Here is a 25,137-nt window from a genome sequence, read left to right on the forward strand (position 1 = left end):
CTTGTTCCGCTTAAGTCTCGCTGAAGCAGGACTTGGGCTTACCTTCTCCATTATCAATGCTTGTTTGTCAATCGGCATAGATTGACTTTGCATGTTTGGTATTTTGCTATGAAATACTAACATATAAAAATGTAAAAATCCTACTTTCCCTGAAAAATCAAATATTTCAAAATTGGTTTTAACCAATATTGTATTGCGCACTGGTCGCTCAAATACACTGTTCAATTGTTCAAAGTAAAACAGCCTTAATTGCTATGATGCGAGTCAGAACAGTCATAGCCTAAAGGCCTAGTTTAGCTCAGAGTCTTTATGGCCTTGCCAATATTAATTGTTGTAAATATTTATGTGTTTTTTTTAATGGCTGTTGACCGTATGATAACCACACTTGCTGCAATCTCCCTGTTTTCTTTAGCTTACTTCAGGTATTTCACAATCTCAGTCGTTAAGTTAATATATCTACATTTATTACTCTCAATGTAAGAATTTGTAGGTTATCAGCAATCGATTGGAAAGCATCAGCTTGCAAGCAGAAGCGGCGTAAAAGCGGTTGGAATATTCACACGTTAATAGTTACAATTACCCTGTTAACATATAACTTCTGGAATTTATGCAACACAAAACGCCAACCAATCTAAACCCTATGTTGAAAGCTACACAAATTGAGACGGAAAAGAGTTGCATTTATCCATAGTGGCGAGCGTTACGGAACCAACTGACGAGAATCATTTTGTGTTTTTTTTAGAACAAGGATTAGTATTATGATATGTTACACGGCTACAAGGAATTTGACCAATAACTTTTCCTTTTAAATGTGTCTAAATCGAGCGGAACCTATAGTACGAACAACACAGGAGGAATAGTTTTAGTGTTAAACCCGAATTAATGCACATTTTACAAGTTCATAAGACTGTCACATTCGAAATATTGACAAACGTTTCAAATTTGTGGTATGTACAAATCAAGCATGAAAAGCAAAATTTGTGTTGGATAACGGAACAATATTAACCACTGGCGGTTGCCCTTGCCTACTTTGAAGGAGATTTATGTCCGGAATGTTGGCATGCGCCATTCCTGAAATCACAAGCTATGTTTAGTTACCGCAACGTAAATGTTTGCTATGTTTGTTGATATTTTACCTTGTATAGCCAGTGGTGTGTTTTGAAAGACAGCAGGATTGAAAATAGGGGCAGTTTGCAGGTTGTTCGCCAGGTAGATAACTTGCCTCTGGCTTACAGGAACCTGTTGAAGCATACAACGTATTACATCAATCACTCTTTTTGTCCTTGGGTGAAAAAATGTCAATCACCTGAGGTTGGGTTGGGTCGCAACAGCAAACTACACAACAGTTACTTGAATCCGAGTCGAAAGGAGAGGCACAGCAACTGAGACAGGCGCTGATAAAGAAAAATACCATCGACATGAAACTAATCGAGGCAATGATGAATTCCAATGAACTTCCAAGGCTGTAGTATTGTCCCTGAAGTAAATGTCAAGGATTATACTTTCCCATTTTTTCCGTTGTTGGATAAGAATTACGTTTTTGATACATTTTGCCGTGGGTACGGCCGTGAATCAAGCTACATTCAACTGTATAGCAGTGGTTATAAACGAATAATATAAGTATAAAAAATAAAATATATAAAAGACCTTCTCCATATTTCGTGGTTATTGTTGTTGACGATGATAATTTCATACACTTACCCCAAATTGATAAGCCACACCAACTGATATGGCAGTTAAAAACATGGTTCCTGCAACTATAGCACTCACAAATGAGAATGCTATGTGGCAATTGACCTTCAACAAAATAACATTTTGTCAGATTTTTACTGCAAAAACCATAATTATTTACTTTAATTGATATCTGCCCACTGTGGCTTGGCATTATATTCGGTTGCAGAGGCTGGATTTTTACGGTCTTTAACCAACTTTGTCTGACTTACCAAACAACGCGACGGAGTTTTCTTTCCATAGGCAATTCCTACTGCACCGCCAACGATTATCTTAAACAAACGTGTTTGAGTGACGTCTTTTCGATATATTTTGGTATGATTTAAATGCATTGGAAATGTGTTTTTGAACAAAACTCGATAGTCTTACCCACACACCGCCCCACAAGCCTTCTCCAATGTTCCAAGACGGCTTATTGTGATAATTGGGTTGTGAATAGTGGTGAAACAAGTTATCGTATGACCGCCGTTCATTGGAATTGTCACAAAGTATCACGATGGTCAGAATACAACAAATGACACCAAGAATCGTTTCAATAATCTAAAAAATATCGAATTTTGGATTTTTTGGAAAGTTCAATGAAATTGAAAAATCGCATTTATCCAATAATGAAAGCAGAAACACCAAACAACCTATGTGTAGTTTAAACAATGTGTGTGAAAAACGTGCCAGCAACGTTAAAAAAACAAAAAAAACTTCATATTCATGAAGAGGATGCCAGAAACATTGCAACATGTTTGCATCATCTTTTTGTCTAGTTCGGAGATACAAATGACGTCACCGCTTCACGAGACTCTTCAAAGATAAGTTATTTGGCGGCCCAGTATTTTGCCGGCTTTAAGTGCGACACGTTGCGTGCAAAGACAATATATCTATATCTGTAGGGCTTGCTAAGTTACATTACAAAACAATGTTTAAACTGCTAATCCGAATACATATAATGGAACTATTTCTCATGTTTCAACACGTCGACAGAGTTTCGTAGAATACAAATGTCTGTACAAGCGCTAATTTCCGATATGTGAAACTTACCCCAAGGGCATATATACTTTCCTTGTGTCTATTGATTTTTGCAGAATTAAGAGTTGGACTCTCATCATCCGAAAGCAATGCTTTTTTGTCGATCGGCACAGATTGGCTTTTCATTTTTAACATTTGCGACAAAATAGCAACAAAAGAATATCCCCAAAACCTAATTTCGCAAAAACAACAAACAAACAGTTTCTTTAGTCTCCTAAAGCCGCATTGTTATCGTATTTCAGATTTTAAGTAAAGTAATAAAGCGAGTTAAAATTAACGCCATTCCAGCAACGTTTGTCCTGAAACTAATTGCAGCGTCGAAGAAAAAGGCAAAAAAGCCTGCGTTCAAAATTTTTGACAAGATTAAGTTTATTCAATATGAATTATCTTCGTTCTGACCACTGACATTAAACAGTATATCATTTATAGTCGGAAACAATAATTCCGTTCGTTGTTCCTCTGGTGATCATTAATACAAAGCTTGCATGAACAGGCTTTAAGGAAAAATGTGTTTTCCGTTAGAAGCAGTCGTAGCCTGAAGGCATAAGCTGTGTAATTACGTAGCAAGTCATGTCAAAATTACTCGAGAGAAATACTTGTATTTTTTGATTCCTCATCCAGGGCTGCAAGGTCGAAACTGAAGTGCAAGAAATGAAGCATATTTTTTTAAACATTTTTACGAGTAAACAGCGTTTTTTTTCTTGTTTTCTCATCACCTACCCAAGCCTGGTATGGCATTCCGACTGGTATTGCTGTTATAAACACGATTCCAGCAAATACTGCAGCCACAACAGAGAATGCCATGTGGCAGTTTACTGTAAATAACAACATGTGTTTTTAAACAAAAACGATTTTGTGTTTACAGCACATATTGATATAATCCAGATTGCTATTCGGCATTCTTGGCAGTACAATGCTACAGCGATATAAACATTTCCATGATGTTCGGGAATTTGTTTCATGTTGTTATTGTAATCAAAGCTTTTTTGTCTACCAGCCATTAAGAAGTGTTTTTCCGCTGGCGATTCCCAAAGCACTACTAATGACAAAAAAAGTAGTTTTGTTGATTTAACCTAATGACCAGGTTGCACGAATGTAATAAATTTTTTTTTAACAAATTGCAAATGTTTACAACAAAAAAGGAAACTTGCATAGTTTAGGTCAGTGCTTCCCAACCTTTTTCAGTTCGCGATCCACTTTTAATGCAAGTTTTATTGTGCGACCCACAATGAGACTTGACCAAACGAATGAAAAACAATTTAATGAGAAAAGAAACAATGTATACACATGCAATTTTCGTGATCTAATAGAAAACTGTAACATTTAGAAATACTTCACGACCCACCTGAAATAGCTTCGCGACCCACTGGTTGAAAAGCACTGGTTTAGGTGACGCACTCACTCCAAGTCCAACTTTCAACTTTCAATAAAGTAAGACCCTGGGATACCGACTTCATAACCACTACCTGTTTCTGAAACGTCACAGCCTGACTTTGCATTTTTTCAACATTGTCGGTTAAAACAACGTGAATCAGTTTAATTATGTATAAGTAGCCTAATACAGCCTTAAATCGCCAAATTGCAAATACCACTTGGGTAACTTTTACGGCCACTTCTTTGGAATTCTGTAACATATGACACATGAGCCTGACAGCAAGTGCTTAGCTCAACGATCATTGAAAACTAACTGGCATGCTGCAGACATGACGAAAAGCCATTGCCTGTATACAGACGGCAGAGGAACAGTGGGTAGCGGAAGTGATATACCTGGCTTCATATGAACGTAATTGCGTTTCTGACTTCAGCACTATAAGGTACAACTATATTGACCTTTATACAGAATTTAAATTCTAAAAATTGAGAAAAACATAGGGCTTCTCGGACGTGTCATGATTATATTCCGTAGCAGCGCGCAGAAACAATATACCCCACAAAAAATTTAATATTACATTTTTGAGACCACGTTCAAACTCCCTATTTACACATCAAGAATGTAAAGTGATAACGCCTTTAATGTGAGATATTTGCAGATGCCAGTACAGAAGTTTCGTTCTCGATTTACATTAGTGGTAATTCTGGGCCTCATTTTTATTCCGGGTAGGATGGAGGATGACCTCCTGACAAATCCTCTTCAGAGTTATCCTGTGCAAATGCTTCCCTCATCTTGGCCTGTTTGACATCAACATCGTTGCTTTCTGGCGTCACCTCGTTGCTGGTCGATGTGGGAAACTGAACAACTGGTTGGTGCTGTTGTCCACTTTGAACATACACGGTTCCAGGGATGTTGATGTTTGAAATTCCTAAGATTACAAAGTTTGTTGTTTAACATACCGAAAATATACCAGTTTTAAAACTTATTACAAAGATACGTTTGATTAATACATTATACCTTGCATAGACATTGGGTTAGTTTGGACGACAGTTGGTTGTAAGGTAGAAGCAGTTTGCTGGTTCACTACGTACACAACCCGTCCCTGATCTACATGCACCTCCTATACCACACTGGCTCTTATATCCCAATCATAATTTAATTCCAAAACTTCTGTGAAGGGTATTCACCTGCGGTTGGGACGAGCCGCAACAGTCGCAACATGCAGCACAACAGGTGTTTTTATCGATCGGTGGCGCACAGCAGCAAAGACTGGCGCTGGTTATGCAAAGTACCATGGCGGTAAAACTCAGCACAGCAATGGTGACCTCAATCCCACTTACCAAGCTGTAGGATTGATTCTGCAACAAAAGCAATGTAATATGTTTCGCCAAAAAAATATCAGTGGAACGAAGTATGTTTAACAAATCAAAAACTAGTAGTGGAAGGAGTTGCTTTGTTTTATTTTAATTTAAGTTTTTTATTGCTGAAGATTTTGAGTTTGATTCAACTTACACTTGATTGGTATATTATGCTAGTTGGTATTGCTGTTGAAAACATGATTCCAGCAAATACTGCACCCACAATTGAGAATGCCATGTGGCAGTTGACCTGAACAAAACACGAACAAACATGTTAATATGTTTCAATTTCCACTATATGTAAACTAAATTATTACTGCGTGGGCGGAACAACGTGGAAACAAGACTAAAGTATTTTTGAGTAAAGTGTGGAGGTTTCTTAAAGTTCTTGAAACGCACTCGAGTTGACTTACCAAACAACATGAAACTGTTTTCTTTCCGCAGGCAACTCCCAAAGCACCGCCGATAACCAACTAAAATATTTGTGATGTTACATTTTTGCAAGAACAACCTTCAATTTTTGTTGTAAATATGTTTTTTGAACTGTTCATCTCATCAGTGAATCTTACCCACACACCACCCCACAATCCTTCTCCAACGTTAAAACGTGGCTGATAGTAGTAGTTGCTGTAGTGCGAATAATAATATGATGATCCATAGTAGTAGGACGGACGCCTCACAGAGCTGTAAGCGTCAGCAAGTACTACGATACCCAAAATACAGCAAATCAGGCCGAGAACAGTTTCTGTCACCTGGAAAAAATGATTTGCACAAATGGAGAACTTTAAATGAGAACCTAATTTTATTTGTCAATTATTTGAAAGTATGATGTTCGAAAAGCTAATTCCAAAGTTAACAGCTTGCTAGTTATATTTGTGTTAATGCAAACGAATTTCTGTGGTCTATGTTTACCGAATGACATGCAAAAGATGCCAGTCAAGTAAAACTTACCCCCAGAGCGCGAAAGTTTTTCTTGTTTCGCCTGATTTTTTCTGAACCATGACTCGGACCAACAACCTGCATAACTACAGGCTGGTTCTGCACCGGCACGGGTTGGCTTTTCATTTTTAACGTTTGCGACAAAATAGCAACAAAAGAATATCCCCAAAACCTAATTTCGCAAAAACAACAAACAAACAAACAAAGTTTCTTAGTCTCCTAAAGACGCATTGTTATCCTATTTCAGATTTTAAGTAAAGTAATAAAGCGAGTTAAAATTATCGCCATACCAGCAACGTTTGTCCTGAAACTAATTGCAGCGTCGAAGAAAAAGGCAAACAAAGCTTGCATGAACAGGCTTTAAGGAAAAATGTGTTTTCAGTTAGAAGCAGTCGTAGCCTGAGGGCATAAGCTGTGTAATTACGTAGCAAGTCATGTCAAAATTACTCGAGAGAAATACTTGTATTTTTTTATTCCTCATCCAGGGCTGCAAGGTCGAAACTGAAGTGCAAGAAATGAAGCATATTTTTTTAAACATTTTTACAAGTGAAACAGCGTTTTTTTTTCTTGTTTTCTCATCACCTACCCAAGCCTGGTATGGCATTCCGACTGGTATTGCTGTTATAAACACGATTCCAGCAAATACTGCAGCCACAACAGAGAATGCCATGTGGCAGTTTACTGTAAATAACAACATGTGTTTTTAAACAAAAACGATTTTGTGTTTACAGCACATATTGATATTATCCAGATTGCTATTCGGCATTCTTGCCAGTACAATGCTACAGCGATATAAACATTTCCATGATGTTCGGGAATTTGTTTCATGTTGTTATTGTAATCAAAGCTTTTTTATCTACCAGCCATTAAGAAGTGTTTTTCCGCTGGCGATTCCCAAAGCACTACTAATGACAAAAAAAGTAGTTTTGTTGATTTAACCTAATGACCAGGTTGCACGAATGTAATAATTTTTTTTTAACAAATTGCAAATGTTTTCAACAAAAAAGGAAACTTGCATAGTTTAGGTCAGTGCTTCCCAACCTTTTTCAGTTCGCGATCCACTTTTAATGCAAGTTTTATTGTGCGACCCACAATGAGACTTGACCAAACGAATGAAAAACAATTTAATGAGAAAAGAAACAATGTATACACATGCAATTTTCGTGATCTAATAGAAAACTGTAACATTTAGAAATACTTCACGACCCACCTGAAAAAGCTTCGCGACCCACTGGTTGGGAAGCACTGGTTTAGTTGACGCAATCACCCCAAGAGCACGTCTGATTTTCTTGTTTCGTCCAACTTTCAATGAAGTAAGACCCGGGGATATATGACTTCATAACCACTGCCTGTTTCTAAACCGTCACAGCCTGACTTTGCATTTTTCCAACATTGTCGGTTAAAACAACGTGAATCAGTTCCATTATGTCTAAGTTGCCTTATACAGCCTTAAACTGCCAAATTGCAAATACCACTTGGGTAACTTTTACGGCCACATCTTTGCAATTCTGCATGCATATAAAACATGAGCCTGACAGCAAAGTGCTTCGCTCAACGATCATTGAAAACTAACTGGCATGCTATAGACATGACGAAAAATCATTGCCCTGACAAAACACTATTCTGTACATTTACACTGGAATTCGGCGCAACGCATATGTGATTGATTACTATAGTATACAGACGGCAGAGCAACAGTGCGTAGCGGAAGTGATATAGCTGGCTTCATATGAACGTAATTGCGTTTCTGATTTCAGCACTATAAGGTACAACTATATTGACCTTTATACAGAATTTAAATTCTAAAAGTTGAGAAAAAAATAGCTCTTCTCGGATGTGTCTTGATTATATTCGGTAACAGCGCGCAGAAACAAAATACCCGACAAAAATTTCAATGTTACATTATTGAGACCACATTCAAACTCCCTATTTACACATCAAGGATGTCAAGTGAAAGCGCTTTAATGTGAGATATTTGCAGATGCCAGTACAGAAGTTTCGTTCTCGAATTACATCAGTGGTAATTCTGGGCCTCATTTTTATTCCTGGTAGGATGGAGGATGACCTCCTAACAAATCCTCTTTTGAGTTACCCTGTGCAAATGCTTCACTCATCTTGGCCTGTTTGACATCAACATCGTTGCTTTCTTGTGTCATCTCGTTGCTGGTCGATGTGGGAAACTGAACAACTGGTTGGTGCTGTTGTCCACTTTGAACATACACGGTTCCAGGGATGCTGGTGTTTGAAATTCCTAAGATTACAAGGTTTGTTTAACATACCGAAAATATATCAGTTTCAAAACTTATTACAAAGATACGTTTGATTAATACATTATACCTTGCATAGACATTGGGTTAGTTTGGACGACAGTTGGTTGTAAGGTAGGATCAGTTTGCTGGTTCACAACGTACACAACCCGTCCCTGATTTACAGGCACCTCCTATACCACACTGGCTCTTATATCTCATTGATAATTTAAATCTTAACTTCTGTGAAGGGTATTCACCTGCGGTTGGGATGAGCCGCAACAGTCACAACATGCAGCAGAACAGGTGTTTGAATCGATCGGTGGCGCACAGCAGCAAAGACTGGCGCTGGTTATGCAAAGTACCATGTCGGTAAAACTCAATAGAGCAATGGTGACTTCAATCCCACTTCCTAAGTTGTAGGATTGATACTGCAACAAAAGCAATGTAATATGTTTCGCCAAAAAAATATCAGTGGAACGAGGTATGTTTAATAAATCAAAACAAGTAGTGGAAGGAGTTGCTTTGTTTTATTTTAATTTAAGTTTATTATTGCTGAAGATTTTGAGTTTGATTCAACTTACACTTGATTGGTACATCGCGCCAGTTGGTATTGCTATGGAAAACATGATTCCAGCAAATACTGCACCCACAATTGAGAATGCCATGTGGCAGTTGACCTGAACAAAACACGAACAAACATGTTAATATGTTTCAATTTTCACTATACTAAATTATTACTGTATGGGCGGAACAATGTGGAAACATGACTAAAGTATTTTTGAGTAAAGTGTTGAGGTTTCTTAAAGTTTTTGAAACGCACTCGAGTTGACTTACCAAACAACGTGAAACTGTTTTCTTTCCGCAGGCAACTCCCAAAGCACCGCCGACGACCAACTAAAATATTTGTGATGTTACATTTTTGCAAGAACAACAAAATATGTTTTTGGAACTGTTCATCTCATCAGTAAATCTTACCCACACACCACCCCACAATCCTTCTCCAACGTTAAAACGTGGCTGATAGTAGTAGTTGCTGTAGTGCGAATAATAATATGATGATCCATAGTAGTAGGACGGACGCCTCACAGACTTGTAAGCGTCACCAAGTACTACGATACCCAAAATGCAGCAAATCAGGCCGAGAACAGTTTCTGTCACCTGGAAAAAAGGATTTGCACAAATGGAGAACTTATGCTTTGAACAAGAACTTAATTATTTTACAAAATATTTGGAAGTGTGATTTGCGAAAAGCTTATTCCAAAGCTAATAACTTGCTAGTTATATTGTGGTAATGTAAACGCATTTGTTTACTTAATCTTTAGAGCAGTATTGGTACAATGTTAAAGAAAATGTATGTAATTGCAAAAATGTACGTTTGTCGAATGAGATGCAAAATATGTCTGTCAAATAAAACTTACCCCAAGAGCGCGTAAGTTTTTCTTGTTTCGCCTGATTTTTTCTGAACCATGACTCGGACTAACAACCTGCATAACTACAGGCTGGTTCTGAATCGACACGGGTTGCATTTTGAACGTTAAACCAAAAGTTTTAGTTTACACAATCTCCAATATTTCCTTATAAATAGGTACGTAACATTTTAAGAGTAATACTGTGAAATTGTGAGCATTGACCAAAACACTTCCAATCCAAATGTGCAACACTTCACCCTCATAACACTTACTGACGAAAACTGACAACTGAGCTGAAGTTTTCATAAATAACTCTGTTGAAGGAGGTGTCGCAAACGTACGTTATAAAATCATCATGCCCCCGCAATATTTCTTCGCATTGAGTTAAAGCATATAGACTGCGTAGTTGTAATGATAGGCGGAAGTGACGTGCTATATGGTTGATACATACGCAATGCATTTGTGATTCATAGTATACAACGTTCGCATGTACAGGCTTTTGGATAGGTGTTACATTATGTTATAGATGCTGAAGCCTGAACACTCACCTTTTCACTGAGGTTGAAGCTTCTTCGGGCCCTTGTCATGATTTATTTGATGTTTCGAATAATATAATTTTTTCCAACTTTTTTCTTTTAGATATTCATAGGCGAATTTATTAAAAAAATGCAAAGAAATGCATCAGCAACAAGCAGAAAGTGTTTCGAACTAAAAGGTCTCATCAGTGCAGCTGGTGTGACTTTCAGACGACTTTGCTGACCAAGGACTTCCACTTAGTGGTGACTATACAATCACCGTCATCCATTTGGCAGCAAACTAGGTGCAACCTTACGGAGAAAACAAGGTGGAAACACTATGGCCAAGCAAAGCTCAACCAATAGTGCCGTCAGGCCCCGTGTCGCAATAATCATAAGATAAGCAAAGTGGCACCAATGGTGATTGTTGGCCCACAGATATTGGTTTCCACAATTGTTTCACCTTCATAAGAAATTGTTTTGAACAACAATATTTGCGCTGAAACATAAAAAGAATTAAATCATTGTACACAAACCAATCAAAAGTGTGCATGGGTTTTATATTTCTATGAGAGCTCATCTCTGTGAAAGTTGCTTTACAACAAGGATTAAGAAAAAAACCGCCGATGAGAGATGTTTATCGATTTCGGTGAAGAAGTTTCGTTCATTATTTACATTGAGGAACATTTCATGTCATAGGTTTAAATGCTAACAACAAGGCGATTAATCGCCCAAAAAAATATCTAGAAAGACGCTTGTTTGCGTAATCTGGCTGCTATTTGTTTTGGAATTGTTTGACGCTAGTTGGTGCTGTTGAGCACATTGGGCATTTATGGGTTCTGGAATGCCGAGGTTTGCAAATTCTGTAACAGCAAAAGTTAAAAATCACTGCAAATTTTTTTAACTTAACTTTACCTTCCATGACAATTGGGTTGGTTTGAACGATGACTGGTTGTTGTTTGGGGACAGTGTTCTGGCTTCTCACAACGTATACAGGTCGTTCCTCATTCACACGTTTCTGAAAGGCGATAGATGTTACTACTTGATATAACCTTGTTACCTCTGCGTACCTGAGGTTTATGGGACGAGCAACCTTAACATACAAAACAGCAGGTATTCGATTCCATGTCACAGCAGCATAGACTGGCGCTGGTGATACACAGTATCATTGGCGAATTCGATTTGCATTCCAAACTGGTAGTGATTGAACTGCAAGGGAGAAATAAGTTATGTTTTAGAGGTAAGAGGCAAATCAAACAAAGACAAGACTCAGTAATTTGAAAAATATTTTTTTTTAGGTTAAATGAAAACAACCCCAATGGGTTATATATCTGCAAATTAAAAACATTGCAATACGTTCCTGAGAATGTTTGTTTGCAAAGGGATTGGCATAAGATTTGTAAATTGGGAATATGTTTTAGGGATGCCAATAACGTCACTACATCACGCGTTGCTTTGAAGATTAATTTTTGGTTTGGCAAGACACGAAGTTTTGCCAAAACTTAACCGCCAAACGTCACGATCACGATCTTGCTGGACCAGCACATATGCAATAAACGTTTACACTAAAACGCAAATAATACTTGTGGAACTTGTTATACACTTGCCACATGATGACTACACACTCTTACTTTGTTATTTATCTTCCCATATTGCAGCTACACATGCATTATCCAATATTTGTTTATTTTTGTACAGATCATTTCGAAATCAAGTTGGGTTTCAAACGATGGCAACAAATTAAAAGACAGGCATGTTTTTTAATTAAGTGAAACTTACCCCAAGAATAAGTATGATTCTTTTGATTCGCTTGACTCTTGCTGAAAGAAAGATCTTGGCAATTAGCCTCCAGAAGCAATGTTTATCAGTCCTCACAGATTGACTCATTTTTTCAGGTTTCTTAACGAACAGAAAATCTTAGTAAATCCCTAAACTCTACCCTGATTCGTGCACAACACGCTATACCTATTGCATTCAATCTCGCATAACATAAAAGAACGTTTATATATAAGATTTAAGTTTGCCCGGACCACTGGTATATCAACTGCATATCATTAGTGAATAGATTCAGAAACAATTGTTCAACACGTATCGTTCTGTAGTTCAAGGTATACATATACAGATTTCGAGGCGAACTGTAACTGGAGTCATTGCAGAAAGGCTTTGTTTCCGCACTGGCATCAAGGCCTGATTGGTTCATGCCTAAATTGGACGGAAGCTGGTAGCTGTGAAGCGCAAGACTTCTGAAAGGCTGAAATAAAAACTGTTTTCAAAAGTTCCTCTATATAAAATGGTTGGTAACGTGTTCCATGTCGAAAAAGAGAAAAATCTCAAAAGTAGTCAGTGTATATAATCACACAGAAATTTGTGATATCATTGGAGATGGAAAATATTTATTGTTCAAATCTATTAAGGTATAATTGAAATAGATGAGCTCAGAAATATAACACTTACACACACTTTGAATTGGCTTGTGAAAAATGATTTGATTATTTTTGTGTTTTTCTAACACAAATATTGTTGTTTAAAACAATTTCTTCGTTATTATTCTTGTTTAATAGAACAGTGTTTCACCACAATTGGAAGTTGATGCACGAGTCATTATGTATCTGAATATATTTAAACAATCATTGTGTTTACAGGCTTCACAGCTGAAAACATTGAATTTAAAAAACATTATTTGTGTAAATCAAAGATATATACATTATAATATTTAGCGATCATTCAATGTTACATTTTTTGAGACCACATTCAAACTCCTTATTTACACATCAAGAATATAAAGTGATAACGCCTTTAATGTGGGATATTTGCAGATGCCAGTACAGAAGTTTCCTTCTCGATTTACATCAGTGGTAATTCCAGGCCTCATTTTTATTCCGGGTAGGATGGAGGCAGATCGACCAACAAATCCTCTTCAGAGTTATCCTGTGCAAATGCTTCACTCATCTTGGCCTGTTTGACATCAACATCGTTGCTTTCTTGCGTCACCTCGTTGCTGGTCGATGTGGGATATTGAACAACTGGTTGGTGCTGTTGTCCACTTTGAACATACACGGTTCCAGGGATGTTGGTGTTCGGAATTCCTATGATTACAATGCTTGTTTAAACTTTTCAAACTTAATACAAATATACGTTTGATTAATACATTATACCTTGCACAAACATTGGGTTAGTCTGGACGACAGTTGGTTGTAAAGTAGGATCAGTTTGCTGGTTCACAACGTACACAACCCGTCCCTGATCTTCAGACCCTTCCTATACCACACTTGCTCTTGAATCCCAATATTAATTTAATTCCTAATCTTCTGTGAATTTAGGGGGGTATTCACCTGCAGTTGGGAAGTTTCGCAACAGTCGCGACATGCAGCACAACAGGTGTTTAAATTCAACTCGATCGGTGGCGCACAGCAGCAAAGACTGGCGCTGGTTAGGCAAAGTACCATGGCGATAAAACTCAACGCAGCAATGGTGTATTCAATCCCACTTCCCAAGCTGTAGGGTTGTTTCTGCAGCAAAAGCAATGTAATATGTTTCACCAAGAAACAGCAGTGGAACGAAGTATGTTTAACAAATCAAAAACAAGTAGTGGAAGGAGTTGCTTTGTTTTATTTAAATTTAGGTTTTTTGTTGCTGAAGATTTTGAGTTTGATTCAACTTACACCTGATTGATAGTTTTTGCCAGTTGGTATTGCTATTGAAAACATGATTCCAGCAAATACTGCACCCACAATTGAGAATGCCATGTGCAAGTCGACCTAAATAAAACACGAACAAACATGTTAATATGTTTCAATTGTAACTTTATGTAAACTAAATTATTAATGCGTGGGTGGATCACCGTGGAAACAAGACTGAAGTATATTTGAGTATAGTGTTGCGGTTTTTTTAAGTTCTTAAAACGCACACGAGTTGGCTTACCAAACAACGTGAAACTGTTTTCTTTCCGCAGGCAACTCCCAAAGCACCGCCGATAACCAACTGAAATATTTGTGATGTTACAATTTTGCAAGAACAATATTTTGTCGTAAACATGTGTTTTGAACTGTTCATCTCATCAGTAAATCTTACCCACACACCACACCACAATCCTTCTCCAAAGTTCGAACGTGCCTGATTATTGTAGTTCCTGTTGTAGCGTGAATAATAATACCATGATCCATAGTCTCGTGAAGGATGCATTTTGGAGGTGTAAGCGTCACCAAGTACTACGATACCCAAAATACAGCAAATCAGACCGAGAACAGTTTCTGTCACCTGGAACAAATTTGTGCAAATGGACAGCGCTTACGGTGTAAACAAGAATTTAAATTTTGCCCAGAGTTATTGCTGAGTACAAAATTTTAAATGTATGATTTTAAAAGCTAAAAAAGCTAATAACTTTCTAGTTATAATTATGGCAATGAAAACGTATTTTTTACTCATAATCTTTAGAGCTGTATTGTTACAATGTCATAGAAAATGTATGTAATTGAAAAAATGTGCGTAATTGAAAAAATGTACGTTTGCCAAATGAGATGCAAAGAGTCAAAAAAACTTACCCCCAGAGCGCGTAAGATTTTCTTGTTTCGCCTGATTTTTTCTGAACCATGACTCGGACTAACAACCTGCATAACTACAGGCTGGTCCTGAATCGGCAGGGGTTGCATTTTGAACATTAAAACCAAAAAAATGTACTTACAATATCTCCTATATTTCCTCATAAACAATAAATAAAAAGCTAGTCAAATACTTTTTATAAAAATTAGGTGAGTTTAAATATGTCTAGGTACGATACATTTTCAAATTATTACTGTACATATTTGAGCATTTACCCAAACACTTCCATTTCGAATGTGCAACACTTCACCAGCATTACAATTATGGACGAAAACTGACAGCTGAGCAGAAGTTTTCATATTTAACTCTGTTGAACGAAGAAATCCTTAGGCCCTCGCTATATTTGTAACCTTTGCAATACGTTCATGACAAATGCTTTTTGCAAATGCGTTGGCATGAAGTTTGTTAATTGGGCATAAGTTTTTGGGAAGCCAAAAACTTCGCAACATCACGCGATTTTTTGAGGATTTATTTTTGGTTTTGCAAGGCACGATTTTTTGCCTAAACTTGAACAGCGAACCGTCACGTTCACGATCGTGCTGGACCAGCAAATCAATATGCAATATGTCTACACTAAAACGCAAATATTACTTGTAAAACTTGGTATACACATGTCGCATTGTGACTACAGATTACCCTTTTTTTATTATTATCTTCATACCGCAGATACACATGCATAACCCGACTATCCAATTGTTGTTCATTTTTCGATAAAACATTTTGCAAATGCCAAACAATTAGGGTTCAACTTATCCCAAACTTGATCCAAATCTTTGATTCTGATGTCGCTATATGTATTGCTTTCAACATGAGGATCTAGCAGAACATGATTTCGCCAGATATATATATCTGTCCTGGCCTGACTTTTAAACGTCATAAGTGAATGTAATTAGAAATAGGTATTTGATGCATTTCATTCTTGATTTTCACGACATGCAAAGGATTCAAGATTTGCTGCAACTGGTGTCTCAGGCAAAACGCTCAGTTTACGCGCTGATTTCGAGGCTTGGTTTGACCATTCGGAAATTACAAGGCAGTAATTAGAGGAGCTGCAGAGCGCACGACGTAAGGCTGACATAAAACACTATGTTTGCTTCTTTGGTGTGGTAATTCAGTGGCCAATGTTGAAAAACAAAAAGGCTTTCAAGAATATACTTGTAGTAAAACGCATTTTTATGCAAATAACAATCGCAGTTAAATTCTCTGAACTATATTAACAGATCACAGCGGCCGGAAATGCAGAAAGCTTTACGAAATAAAGCAAATGCACAAACACGTCCGAATGTCATTCTTATTAAAACAGCTTCCAAATATGTATGGCTATCACGAATGTACATTTATCCAGCTATCGAGTGTATGGTGGTTTATTGAAAAGTTGAGGTGTTTAATGTCTTTTATTGGGAGATCTAAGTTAGGAGGTTGATATTTTAATCGAGAAGCTTTATGTCATCTCCAGAGTAAGCCGTGTTAACTTCTTCACTACTCATTGCTTCATCTGTCTCAGTCACAACAGCACAAGCTCCCTGTTTCTCTAGAAAAACCGCTCCGTCCCCACACGTTTCACTCAATCCTAAAAGCCGAAATAAGTACAAGTGGAAAGCATAAAACAATAATGCAAACAACGCTTATTTGTGTTTGATTATGATGAGAAGACCTTTATTCTATGACCTTATACCTTGAACCACCGTTGGTGCAGATGCTGATCCATTCGTCACATACACGATTCTATCGAAGTGTACTGGTAACTGTAAACATAACTTTTGTTTATGTGGTTTCAAGTGCAGCAACTGACGTACCTGGCCTGATGACGTACCGCAGCAACCAGTGCAGCCAGCATTACACACCCTGTTTACAGGTGGGCAGCAACAACAAAGGATTGCACTGGTGATGCAAAGAGCCAAAGCAATGAAGCTCAATACGACAAAGGTGACTTCAATTCCCAATCCCAAAGGATATCTCTATTTTTAAAAAAAAAGGTACTCTTAACATAGGATTTGCATAAATTCACAAGAATTTACCGCGTAAATCAATGCCATTGGAATAGCGGTTGCAAACATGATTGCTGCAAATACTGCAGCTACAATCGAAAATGCCATGTGGCTGTTGACCTGTAATACAAGCACATTCATACAACACAGTGATGAAGTACGCAAAAATAATAGGCACTTGTTATTACAACCTAGTATTTAGGCCTACAATAGAACCCAGTTAATTCGGATTCAGTTGATCAGGATTTTTTGCTAAATCCGTACATTCGTACAAAGAACCAGCTTTCATCTCTATGTTTAATCATAAAGCTATAAATTGACCGAGCTTATAAAAGTGATAATTAATTTTAAACTTGCCAGACAACGCGTTGCTGATTCCTTTCCGCAGGCAATCCCCAACGCTCCGCCGATGATCAACTGAAATTAGCGTGTTGGATATAGCGTATAGTTTCGCACATATGTTAGGAATATTATGAACTGGTATTTAAAAGCAGAAACTGTGACACATACAATTGTATCTCACCCATACACTTCCCCAAATGCCTTCTCCTATGTTAAAGCTGTAGGAGTAGTAACCATGGTATCTGTTGCCATATCTGGGAATGGTGTTAACGTGTGCCAAAACGGCTATTCCGAGGATACAGCAGATCACGCCTATAACGGTCTCAATGATCTAAATATAGAATATGGTATATGCTAAACGGTTGTTAGTTTAGTCACATCAATATAAGCTACTTCAAATAAAACCACCAAGCAGGTTAAAGTTGGGTTTCCATTCATCTGTTAGTATAAAAGAATGTAATAACATGCATCTTTTTTGTTATGCTCCAACAATAAACACACAAAAAAACGATTTTTAAGGGATAACTTCAAAATCTCGGTTATTAGCGATTTATTTTCTTACCCCAAGAACACGTATGTTTCTTTTGTTTCGCTTTATTTCCTTCGCACCAAGTCCAGGACTAGCAATAATAACAAATTGATTTGGCGCTTGTCTCTCCATTCTGCCACTTGAGGCAAATCTACGAATAGAAACACAGTTACAGTGAATTTGGTAAGCCAACATAGGAAAACTAATTTGAGAAATAAAGGTACAGGTTATTTATAACTTACTTGTCAAACTATATCTTCCCTTTCCTCGTGGTGTAAGCAAAAGCAAACTATAAAGAGGTGCAGTATTGCTCAAATCAACTTCGTTTGCTGTGACTATTTACCTGTTATATTTATGACTTGTCAAAATGCCTACATTATTACGTATGCCTCACTTCAACAAATCTGTTAAACTTACCACATCAGCCTTAAACTTTTTTATTTACATTACCCCCATCTAAGCTTCCATTTCATTACACTTAAATGTTGTTTAGTAATTTCAACGCCCGGCTACTGCTGTAGTTTTGAAACAGGTATTGGATGCAGATGCTTAATATCTATATTTGTTTACTGGTGCCTATCCTGCTACTGATGGATAACTTTGTACATTCAATGTATGGTGGCAAGGTCTCTCTTCTATTAATGTACCAAACAAGCTCACCACCTCATAATTATCACAATTGTTATTGTTGGAAAATGTATAAATATAGTGCCCAGTAAAAACATGCACACTGCATCCACTTACAACCCTGAAAGTATTACATTTACAGTGGTGTAAACTATTTGCTCTAGTAAGAAGCACTTTTGTATTGGAGCACTCAACATACCCAGCACACACATACGCTCCTTACTGACTGGGTTTCTCCATTGTTTGTTGTTTACGAAGCTCTTTCCTGTAATTGATACCTGGAAACTCGATACCACATAAAATAAAAGCAGTATTGGAACGTTTGATACGAAAGGTTTGGTGTGTTTGTTATGTAGAAATGGTGTGTTTGATGTATACATTAAAGGTTTGGTCATAAAACTGTCACGTCTACAACTTTAAAACTAACTATACTGTACTGTTTTGAAATATAATGCAATATAAACGCCCAAATTATCATTATCTCCAAACACCCAGACTTCTAATAAAAGTATTTCCAGTTTTTACGACGCAAATACATGTGTGTATACTGTATATTGTTGAAATGGACCATTTCTGGCATGCTTAAACTAGGATTGTTGAACGTTTAGGTACAAAGTAGAATGTGTTTCGTTTCAGATATAAACAACAGCAACAATACACAGAACAGTAGTTTGTTACATACGGTTGAAAAACTGATTGGTCGCTTAATGAGTTAGCTTTAGAGTTCCCGATGCTAGTTCTTCTTATTTGTTTGTTCTATGGCGTTATTGCCGCTTGCTTGTGCCACCTGACCTCTGTAAGATGAAGGAATTTCAACCACTGGGTGGGGTTGTGCACTTTGAAGAAAGACGGTTCCTGGAATGTTTGTATTCGTAATTCCTAAATTCACAAAAATTGATTCAATTTGCATAGGTAAAGACTTTAGAATACTTCATGCTGCAGAACAGTATTGGATCACCTTGACAAACTATTGGATTGAAGGTTTGAACCATCGCCGGTTGGTAACTGGCCGCAGCTTGCTGTTCACTTACCACGTACATCAGTCTACCTTGGTTCATCGGGGCCTGTCATACGAAATAGAACTTTGTGCCTAGTTTTACCTTGAGGAGACCACTCACCTGCGGTTGGGATGGGTCACAGCAAGCGCAACATATGTCAACACAGCCATTTGGACCCAGGTCTATGGGCGGTGCACAGCAACAGAGACTGGCGCTGATGATGCAAAGTACCATGGTTACGAAGCTCAACGCAGCAATGGTGGATTCAATTCCAATTCCCACAATGTAGGGATTGAAGTACTGTAAAAAAAGGTGCATCTTTCTTTTGCCGCGATTTCATTTTGGTTGTTGATAAAAAAAAGTCAATGTTTTTTTTGGTCTTTCAAAAACTTGACTCAGTTTTTTTTCGTTTCCGTTAGAACACATACCGAACTGCTGTACATCACAGCGACAAATGTTGCAGTTGAAAACATCGCTGCTGCAAATACCGCACCCACAATTGAGAAAGCCAAATGGCATTTAACCTAAAACACAAACAACAACAGTGTTGGAAGTACCTCAACTAAAAGCCTGCCAACTGGTACTATTTGTTTGCATTATATATGCGTATAACGTTTAGGTCTTTGGCATTACTGCAAATCAAACGTGTTTGACTTACCAGACAACGCGAAACCGTTTCATTACCGCAAGCAATCCCCAGCGATCCGCTGGCGACCAACTAGAGGAAAAATGTTTTGACAATGAAGTTACACAATAAATAAAATTGTTTTAAGCATATATTATATTTAAATGTCATTCTCACCCATACACCGCCCCACAAGCCATCTCCAACATTGAAATAATAACTCGAATCGGAGCTGTAAGTGAATCCTAACTTTACGATTCCCAGTAGACAGCAAATCAGACCAAGAACCGTTTCTGCAATCTAAAAACTAACTATATTTAGCTGCCTTTGCCGATTTGAAACTTTCGTTTTGAAAGCAAACAAAAAATCTATGAATCGCAAGGAGAAAAAAGTATTTATGTGATCCTTGTTTCTCCATCGGTACAACTTGACTTTTTTCGGAATAATTAAAATTGCCAAACCTATTTTTGTAAATATAATTTTTCAGACATAAGTTTAATTCATGGCTTCATTTAATTACACCATTCGACAGCAAATATTTAATTATTGCATGAAGCTAGTTCAATACATTACCATGGGACTAACGTTATACATTATATTGCCGAAATCTGGCGGATGACAGACATACAATAATAATTTGAAAACATTTTGTAGTCGACGTAACTGTATTTTAGACCATATCATGATCCACTAAAATGTTCATTCATTCTTTACGTACACAATTATGCAGTTTAGCGAAGCTTATGTAGTACAAGCATGTTTTGTTGACATTTATTGTTTATATCCATTGAGGTATATATGAAATAGATGAGCTGTCATAGAAATATGTAACACTCACCCACTTTTAATTCGCTTGTGTAAAATGATTTGATTATTTTTCTGACGCAAATACTGTTGTTTGAAACAATTTCTTTATCATTATTCTTGTTTTATAGAACAGTGTTTCTCCACAAGTGGAAGTTGATCACTGCACGAATCATTATATATCTGAATAGATTTAAACAATCATTAGGTTTACAGGTTTCACAGCTGAGACATAAAACATTACGGCGTTGTAAGTTTAAACAACACTATTTGTGTAAAACCAAGATATATATGATGTCATAAGTTCTTTCCGAAACGTTTTTTGTATGAAACATGACAATGTTAACAACAGTATGGGCCAGTCTTTTTATTCTCACAAGATATATACATTAAAATACTTAGTGATCATTCAATGTTACATTTTTTGAGACCTCATTCAAACTCCCTATTTACACATCAAGAATGTAAAGTGAAAACGCCCTAATGTGATGCCAGTACAGAAGTTTCGTTCTCGATTAACATCGATGGTAATTCTAGGCCTCATTTTTCTTCCGGGTAGGAAGGAGGTAGACCGACGAATAAATCCTCTTCAGAGTTACTCTGTGCAGATGGTTCGCTCATCTTGGCCTGTTTGACATCAACGCGGTTGCTTTCTTGCGTCATCTCTTTGCTGGTCGATGTGGGAAATTGAACAACTGGTTGGTGCTGTTGTCCACTTTGAACATACACGGTTCCAGGAATGCTGGTGTTTGGAATTCCTAAGATTACAAGGTTTGTTTAACATACCGAAAAATCACCATTTTTAAACTTAATACGAAGATACGTTTGATTAATACATTACCTTGCATAAACATTGGGTTGGTCTGGACGACAATTGGTTGTAAGGTAGGATCAGTTTGCTGGTTCACAACGTACACAACTCGTCCCTGATCTACAGGCCCCTGCTATACCACACTGGCTCTTATATCTCATTAATAATTGAATTCCTAATCTTCTGTGAAGTCAAGGGTACTCACCTGCGGTTGGGTCGAGTCGCAACATGCAGCACAACAGATGTTTAAATCCAAGTCGATGGGTGGCGCACAGCAGCAAAGACTGGCGCTGGTTATGCAAAGAACCATGGCGATAAAACTCAACGCAGCAATGGTGTTTTCAATCCCACTTCCCAAGCTGTAGTATTGATACTGCAACAAAAGCAATGTAATATGTTTCGCCAAGAAAATAGCAGTGGAACGAAGTGTGTTTAACAAATCAAAACTAGTAGTGGAAGGAGTTACTTTGTTTTATTTTAATTTTAGTTTTTGTTGCTGAAGATTTTGAGTTTGATTCAACTTACACTTGAGCTTATGCCAGTTAATAATGCTATTGAAAACATGATTCCAGCAAATACTGCACCCATAATTGAGAATGCCATGTGCCAGTCGACCTAAATAAAACACGAACAAATATTTTAATGTATTTCAATTGCCACTATATGTAAATCAAGTTATTACTGCATGGGCGGAACACCGTGGCAACAAGACTAAAGTAAATTTAAAATGTACTGCTCTTCTGGCATAAAATATACTTGCTGTATTTTTACGACGTTTCGTCGGCCATTCTGCGAGACTTTATTAGGTATTGATACCGCAATTTCAAAGTAAACCACACTAAAACATTGAGGGACACAAAAAAGTAAAAAGAAAAAATTGACACGATGACTCCGCTTGTCAGATCACGTGGCAGAGGCAATACACAAAACACTGCGGGAGGCGAAACAGTTACAACAAAAATACTGAAGTATTTTTGGGTAAAGTGTTGAGGTTTCTTAAAGTTCTTGAAACGCACTCGAGTTGACGTACCAAAGAACGTGAAACTGTTTTTTTTCCGCAGGCAACTCCCAAAGCACCGCCGATAACCAACTGAAATTTTTGTGATGTTACAATTTTGCAAGAACAACTTTCAATTTGTCGTAAACATTTTTTTTGAACTGTTCATCTCATCAGTAAATCTTACCCACACACCGCCCCACAATCCTTCTCCAACGTTCCAACGTGGCTGATAGTAGTTGCTGCTGTAGTAATACGATGATCCATAGTTGTATGACGGACGCCTCACGGAGCCATAAACGTCGCCAAGTACTACGGTACCCAAAATACAGCAAATCAGGCCGAGAACAGTTTCTGTCACCTGGAAAAAGGATTTGCACAAATGGAGAGCGCTTACGGTTTAAACAAGAACTTTAATTTTTGGCGCAGATTTATTGCTGAAGTCAAATTATATGAAAGTAAAATTCCAAAGCTAATAACTTTCTAGTTATGATTGTGGTAATGCAAACTCATTTTTTACTCATAACATTCAGAGCTTTATTATTACCATGTCATAGAAAATGTTGAAAAACGTACGTTTGCCGAATGAGATGCAAAATATGCCTGTCAAGTAGAACTTACCCCAAGAGCGCGTAAGTTTTTCTTGTTTCGCTTGATTTTTTCTGAACCATGACTCGGACTTACAACCTGCATAACCGCAGGCTGGTTCTGAATCGGCACGGGTTGCATTTTAAACGTTAAAACCAAAAAAATTTAACCTGCAATATCTCCAATATTTCCTCATTAATAATGAATAAAAAGCTAGTCAAATACTTTTTGTAAAAATCAAGTGTGTTTAAATATGTCTGGGTATGTTACATTTTAAAATTTATACTTTAAAATTTTGAGCATTTACCAAAACACTTCCATTCCAAATGTGCAACATATCACCAGCATAACGCTCACTGACGAAAACAGACGGCTGAGCTAAAGTTTTCATAAAAAACTCTGTTGAACGAGAAAATCATCATGACTTCGCTATATTTTTAACATTTGCAATACGTTCATGACAATGTTTGTTTTGCAAAGGGATTGGCATGAAGTTTGTAAATTGAGCATATGTTTGAGGGATGGCAATAACGTCGCTACATCACGCCATTGTTTGAAGAAGGTTAGGCAGGACACGATTTTTTGATCCGTTTGTTCTGTCGATATTGTCGCTTGCTTGCGCCACCTGACTGCTATATGCTGGAGGATTGTTGACCACTGGGTGGGGTTGAGCGCATTGAATAACGACGGTTCCTGGAATGTTTGTATTCAGAATTCCTAAATTGACCAAAATTTTTTACTCATAATATTCAGAACTTTATTATTACCATGTCATAGAAAATGTTGAAAAATGTACGTTTGCCGAATGAGATGCAAAATATGCTGTCAAGTAAAACTTACCCCAAGAGCGCGTAAGTTTTTCTTGTTTCGCCTGATTTTTTCTGAACCATGACTCGGACTTACAACCTGCATAACCACAGGCTGGTCCTGAATCGGCACGGATTGTATTTTAAACGTTAAAACCAAAAAAATTTAACCTGCAATATCTCCAATATTTCCTCATTAATAATGAATAAAAAGCTAGTCAAATACTTTTTGTAAAAATCAAGTGTGTTTAAATATGTCTGGGTATGTTACATTTCAAAATTTATACTTTAAAATTTTGAGCATTTACCAAAACACTTCCATTCCAAATGTGCAACATATCACCAGCATAACGCTCACTGACGAAAACAGACGGCTGAGCTAAAGTTTTCATAAAAAACTCTGTTGAACGAGAAAATCATCATGACTTCGCTATATTTTTAACATTTGCAATACGTTCATGACAATGTTTGTTTTGCAAAGGGATTGGCATGAAGTTTGTAAATTGAGCATATGTTTGAGGGATGGCAATAACGTCGCTACATCACGCCATTGTTTGAAGAAGGTTAGGCAGGACACGATTTTTTGATCCGTTTGTTCTGTCGATATTGTCGCTTGCTTGCGCCACCTGACTGCTATATGCTGGAGGATTGTTGACCACTGGGTGGGGTTGAGCGCATTGAATAACGACGGTTCCTGGAATGTTTGTATTCAGAATTCCTAAATTGACCAAAATTTTTTACTCATAATATTCAGAACTTTATTATTACCATGTCATAGAAAATGTTGAAAAATGTACGTTTGCCGAATGAGATGCAAAATATGCTGTCAA

General features: G+C 37.3%; 5 protein-coding genes across 6 annotated transcripts; all 5 read right to left on the reverse strand.

Annotated features, from left to right (window-relative positions):
- Nucleotides 1-457: 457 nt before the first annotated feature.
- LOC145889584 (uncharacterized) lies at nt 458-2,922 on the reverse strand. Its single transcript, XM_082980563.1, has 7 exons — nt 2,764-2,922; nt 2,101-2,271; nt 1,944-2,003; nt 1,702-1,797; nt 1,307-1,477; nt 1,137-1,239; nt 458-1,071 (listed from the first exon to the last, which is right to left on the reverse strand). The coding sequence occupies exons 1-7, from the start codon at nt 2,884-2,886 to the stop codon at nt 959-961; spliced, it is 837 nt and encodes a 278-aa protein (XP_082836689.1). The 5' UTR covers nt 2,887-2,922; the 3' UTR covers nt 458-958.
- A 1,718-nt stretch (nt 2,923-4,640) lies between these two features.
- Nucleotides 4,641-10,338, reverse strand: LOC145890061 (uncharacterized). The gene is made up of 15 exons (XM_082981102.1): nt 10,088-10,338; nt 9,645-9,827; nt 9,504-9,563; nt 9,251-9,346; nt 8,927-9,097; nt 8,758-8,860; nt 8,461-8,671; nt 7,281-7,325; nt 6,433-6,592; nt 6,051-6,233; nt 5,895-5,954; nt 5,636-5,731; nt 5,311-5,481; nt 5,141-5,243; nt 4,641-5,051 (listed from the first exon to the last, which is right to left on the reverse strand). Exons 1-15 carry the CDS (start codon nt 10,193-10,195, stop codon nt 4,840-4,842), a joined length of 1,962 nt encoding a protein of 653 aa, XP_082837228.1. The 5' UTR covers nt 10,196-10,338; the 3' UTR covers nt 4,641-4,839.
- A 2,899-nt stretch (nt 10,339-13,237) lies between these two features.
- LOC145888586 (uncharacterized) lies at nt 13,238-15,283 on the reverse strand. The gene is made up of 7 exons (XM_082979363.1): nt 15,135-15,283; nt 14,665-14,850; nt 14,515-14,574; nt 14,256-14,351; nt 13,926-14,102; nt 13,749-13,851; nt 13,238-13,679 (listed from the first exon to the last, which is right to left on the reverse strand). The coding sequence occupies exons 1-7, from the start codon at nt 15,249-15,251 to the stop codon at nt 13,468-13,470; spliced, it is 951 nt and encodes a 316-aa protein (XP_082835489.1). The 5' UTR covers nt 15,252-15,283; the 3' UTR covers nt 13,238-13,467.
- Nucleotides 15,284-16,219: 936 nt separating this feature from the next.
- On the reverse strand, nt 16,220-18,839 carry LOC145889532 (uncharacterized). Of its 2 annotated transcripts, XM_082980503.1 has the most exons (9): nt 18,469-18,839; nt 18,294-18,394; nt 18,085-18,202; nt 17,704-17,853; nt 17,538-17,597; nt 17,211-17,300; nt 16,989-17,150; nt 16,868-16,937; nt 16,220-16,762 (listed from the first exon to the last, which is right to left on the reverse strand). In XM_082980503.1, the coding sequence occupies exons 3-9, from the start codon at nt 18,181-18,183 to the stop codon at nt 16,620-16,622; spliced, it is 774 nt and encodes a 257-aa protein (XP_082836629.1). In that variant the 5' UTR covers nt 18,184-18,202; nt 18,294-18,394; nt 18,469-18,839; the 3' UTR covers nt 16,220-16,619. The 2 variants fall into 2 exon arrangements, with proteins under 2 accessions (XP_082836629.1, XP_082836628.1); XM_082980502.1 differs by having other exon boundaries at nt 18,294-18,839.
- A 572-nt stretch (nt 18,840-19,411) lies between these two features.
- On the reverse strand, nt 19,412-20,895 carry LOC145890062 (membrane-spanning 4-domains subfamily A member 8-like). The gene is made up of 7 exons (XM_082981103.1): nt 20,875-20,895; nt 20,479-20,601; nt 20,335-20,394; nt 20,105-20,200; nt 19,797-19,976; nt 19,637-19,742; nt 19,412-19,557 (listed from the first exon to the last, which is right to left on the reverse strand). The coding sequence occupies exons 1-7, from the start codon at nt 20,893-20,895 to the stop codon at nt 19,412-19,414; spliced, it is 732 nt and encodes a 243-aa protein (XP_082837229.1).
- Nucleotides 20,896-25,137: the final 4,242 nt, after the last annotated feature.

This window comes from Ascidia mentula, chromosome 2 (genome assembly GCF_947561715.1).
Source record: "Ascidia mentula chromosome 2, kaAscMent1.1, whole genome shotgun sequence".
Taxonomy (NCBI): Eukaryota; Metazoa; Chordata; class Ascidiacea; order Phlebobranchia; family Ascidiidae; genus Ascidia; species Ascidia mentula.

Excerpts from the sequence above, each read along its gene's own strand:
- LOC145889584 (XM_082980563.1), bottom strand. The coding sequence starts at position 2,886 with ATGTTAAAAATGAAAAGCCAATCTGTGCCGATCGACAAAAAAGCATTG. Across the intron at positions 2,272-2,763 it reads AAAGTATATATGCCCTTGGG|ATTATTGAAACGATTCTTGG; the intron begins GTAAGTTTCACA and ends GATATTTTTTAG. Across the intron at positions 1,798-1,943 it reads AAACTCCGTCGCGTTGTTTG|GTCAATTGCCACATAGCATT; the intron begins GTAAGTCAGACA and ends ATTTTGTTGAAG.
- LOC145890061 (XM_082981102.1), bottom strand. The coding sequence starts at position 10,195 with ATGCAACCCGTGTCGATTCAGAACCAGCCTGTAGTTATGCAGGTTGTT. Across the intron at positions 9,098-9,250 it reads GCGCGATGTACCAATCAAGT|TATCAATCCTACAACTTAGG; the intron begins GTAAGTTGAATC and ends CTTTTGTTGCAG. Across the intron at positions 5,052-5,140 it reads TAACCCAATGTCTATGCAAG|GAATTTCAAACATCAACATC; the intron begins GTATAATGTATT and ends TTGTAATCTTAG.
- LOC145888586 (XM_082979363.1), bottom strand. The coding sequence starts at position 15,251 with ATGTTCAAAATGCAACCCCTGCCGATTCAGGACCAGCCTGTAGTTATG. Across the intron at positions 14,851-15,134 it reads AAATCTTACGCGCTCTGGGG|GTGACAGAAACTGTTCTCGG; the intron begins GTAAGTTTTTTT and ends AATTTGTTCCAG. Across the intron at positions 13,680-13,748 it reads TAACCCAATGTTTGTGCAAG|GAATTCCGAACACCAACATC; the intron begins GTATAATGTATT and ends TTGTAATCATAG.
- LOC145889532 (XM_082980503.1), bottom strand. The coding sequence starts at position 18,183 with ATGGAGAGACAAGCGCCAAATCAATTTGTTATTATTGCTAGTCCTGGA. Across the intron at positions 17,598-17,703 it reads GCATTTGGGGAAGTGTATGG|TTGATCATCGGCGGAGCGTT; the intron begins GTGAGATACAAT and ends CGCTAATTTCAG. Across the intron at positions 16,763-16,867 it reads TGCACCAACGGTGGTTCAAG|GATTGAGTGAAACGTGTGGG; the intron begins GTATAAGGTCAT and ends TTCGGCTTTTAG.
- LOC145890062 (XM_082981103.1), bottom strand. The coding sequence starts at position 20,895 with ATGTATAACGTTAGTCCCATG. Across the intron at positions 19,977-20,104 it reads CTGTGATGTACAGCAGTTCG|TACTTCAATCCCTACATTGT; the intron begins GTATGTGTTCTA and ends CTTTTTTTACAG. Across the intron at positions 19,743-19,796 it reads GTGACCCATCCCAACCGCAG|GCCCCGATGAACCAAGGTAG; the intron begins GTGAGTGGTCTC and ends TTCGTATGACAG.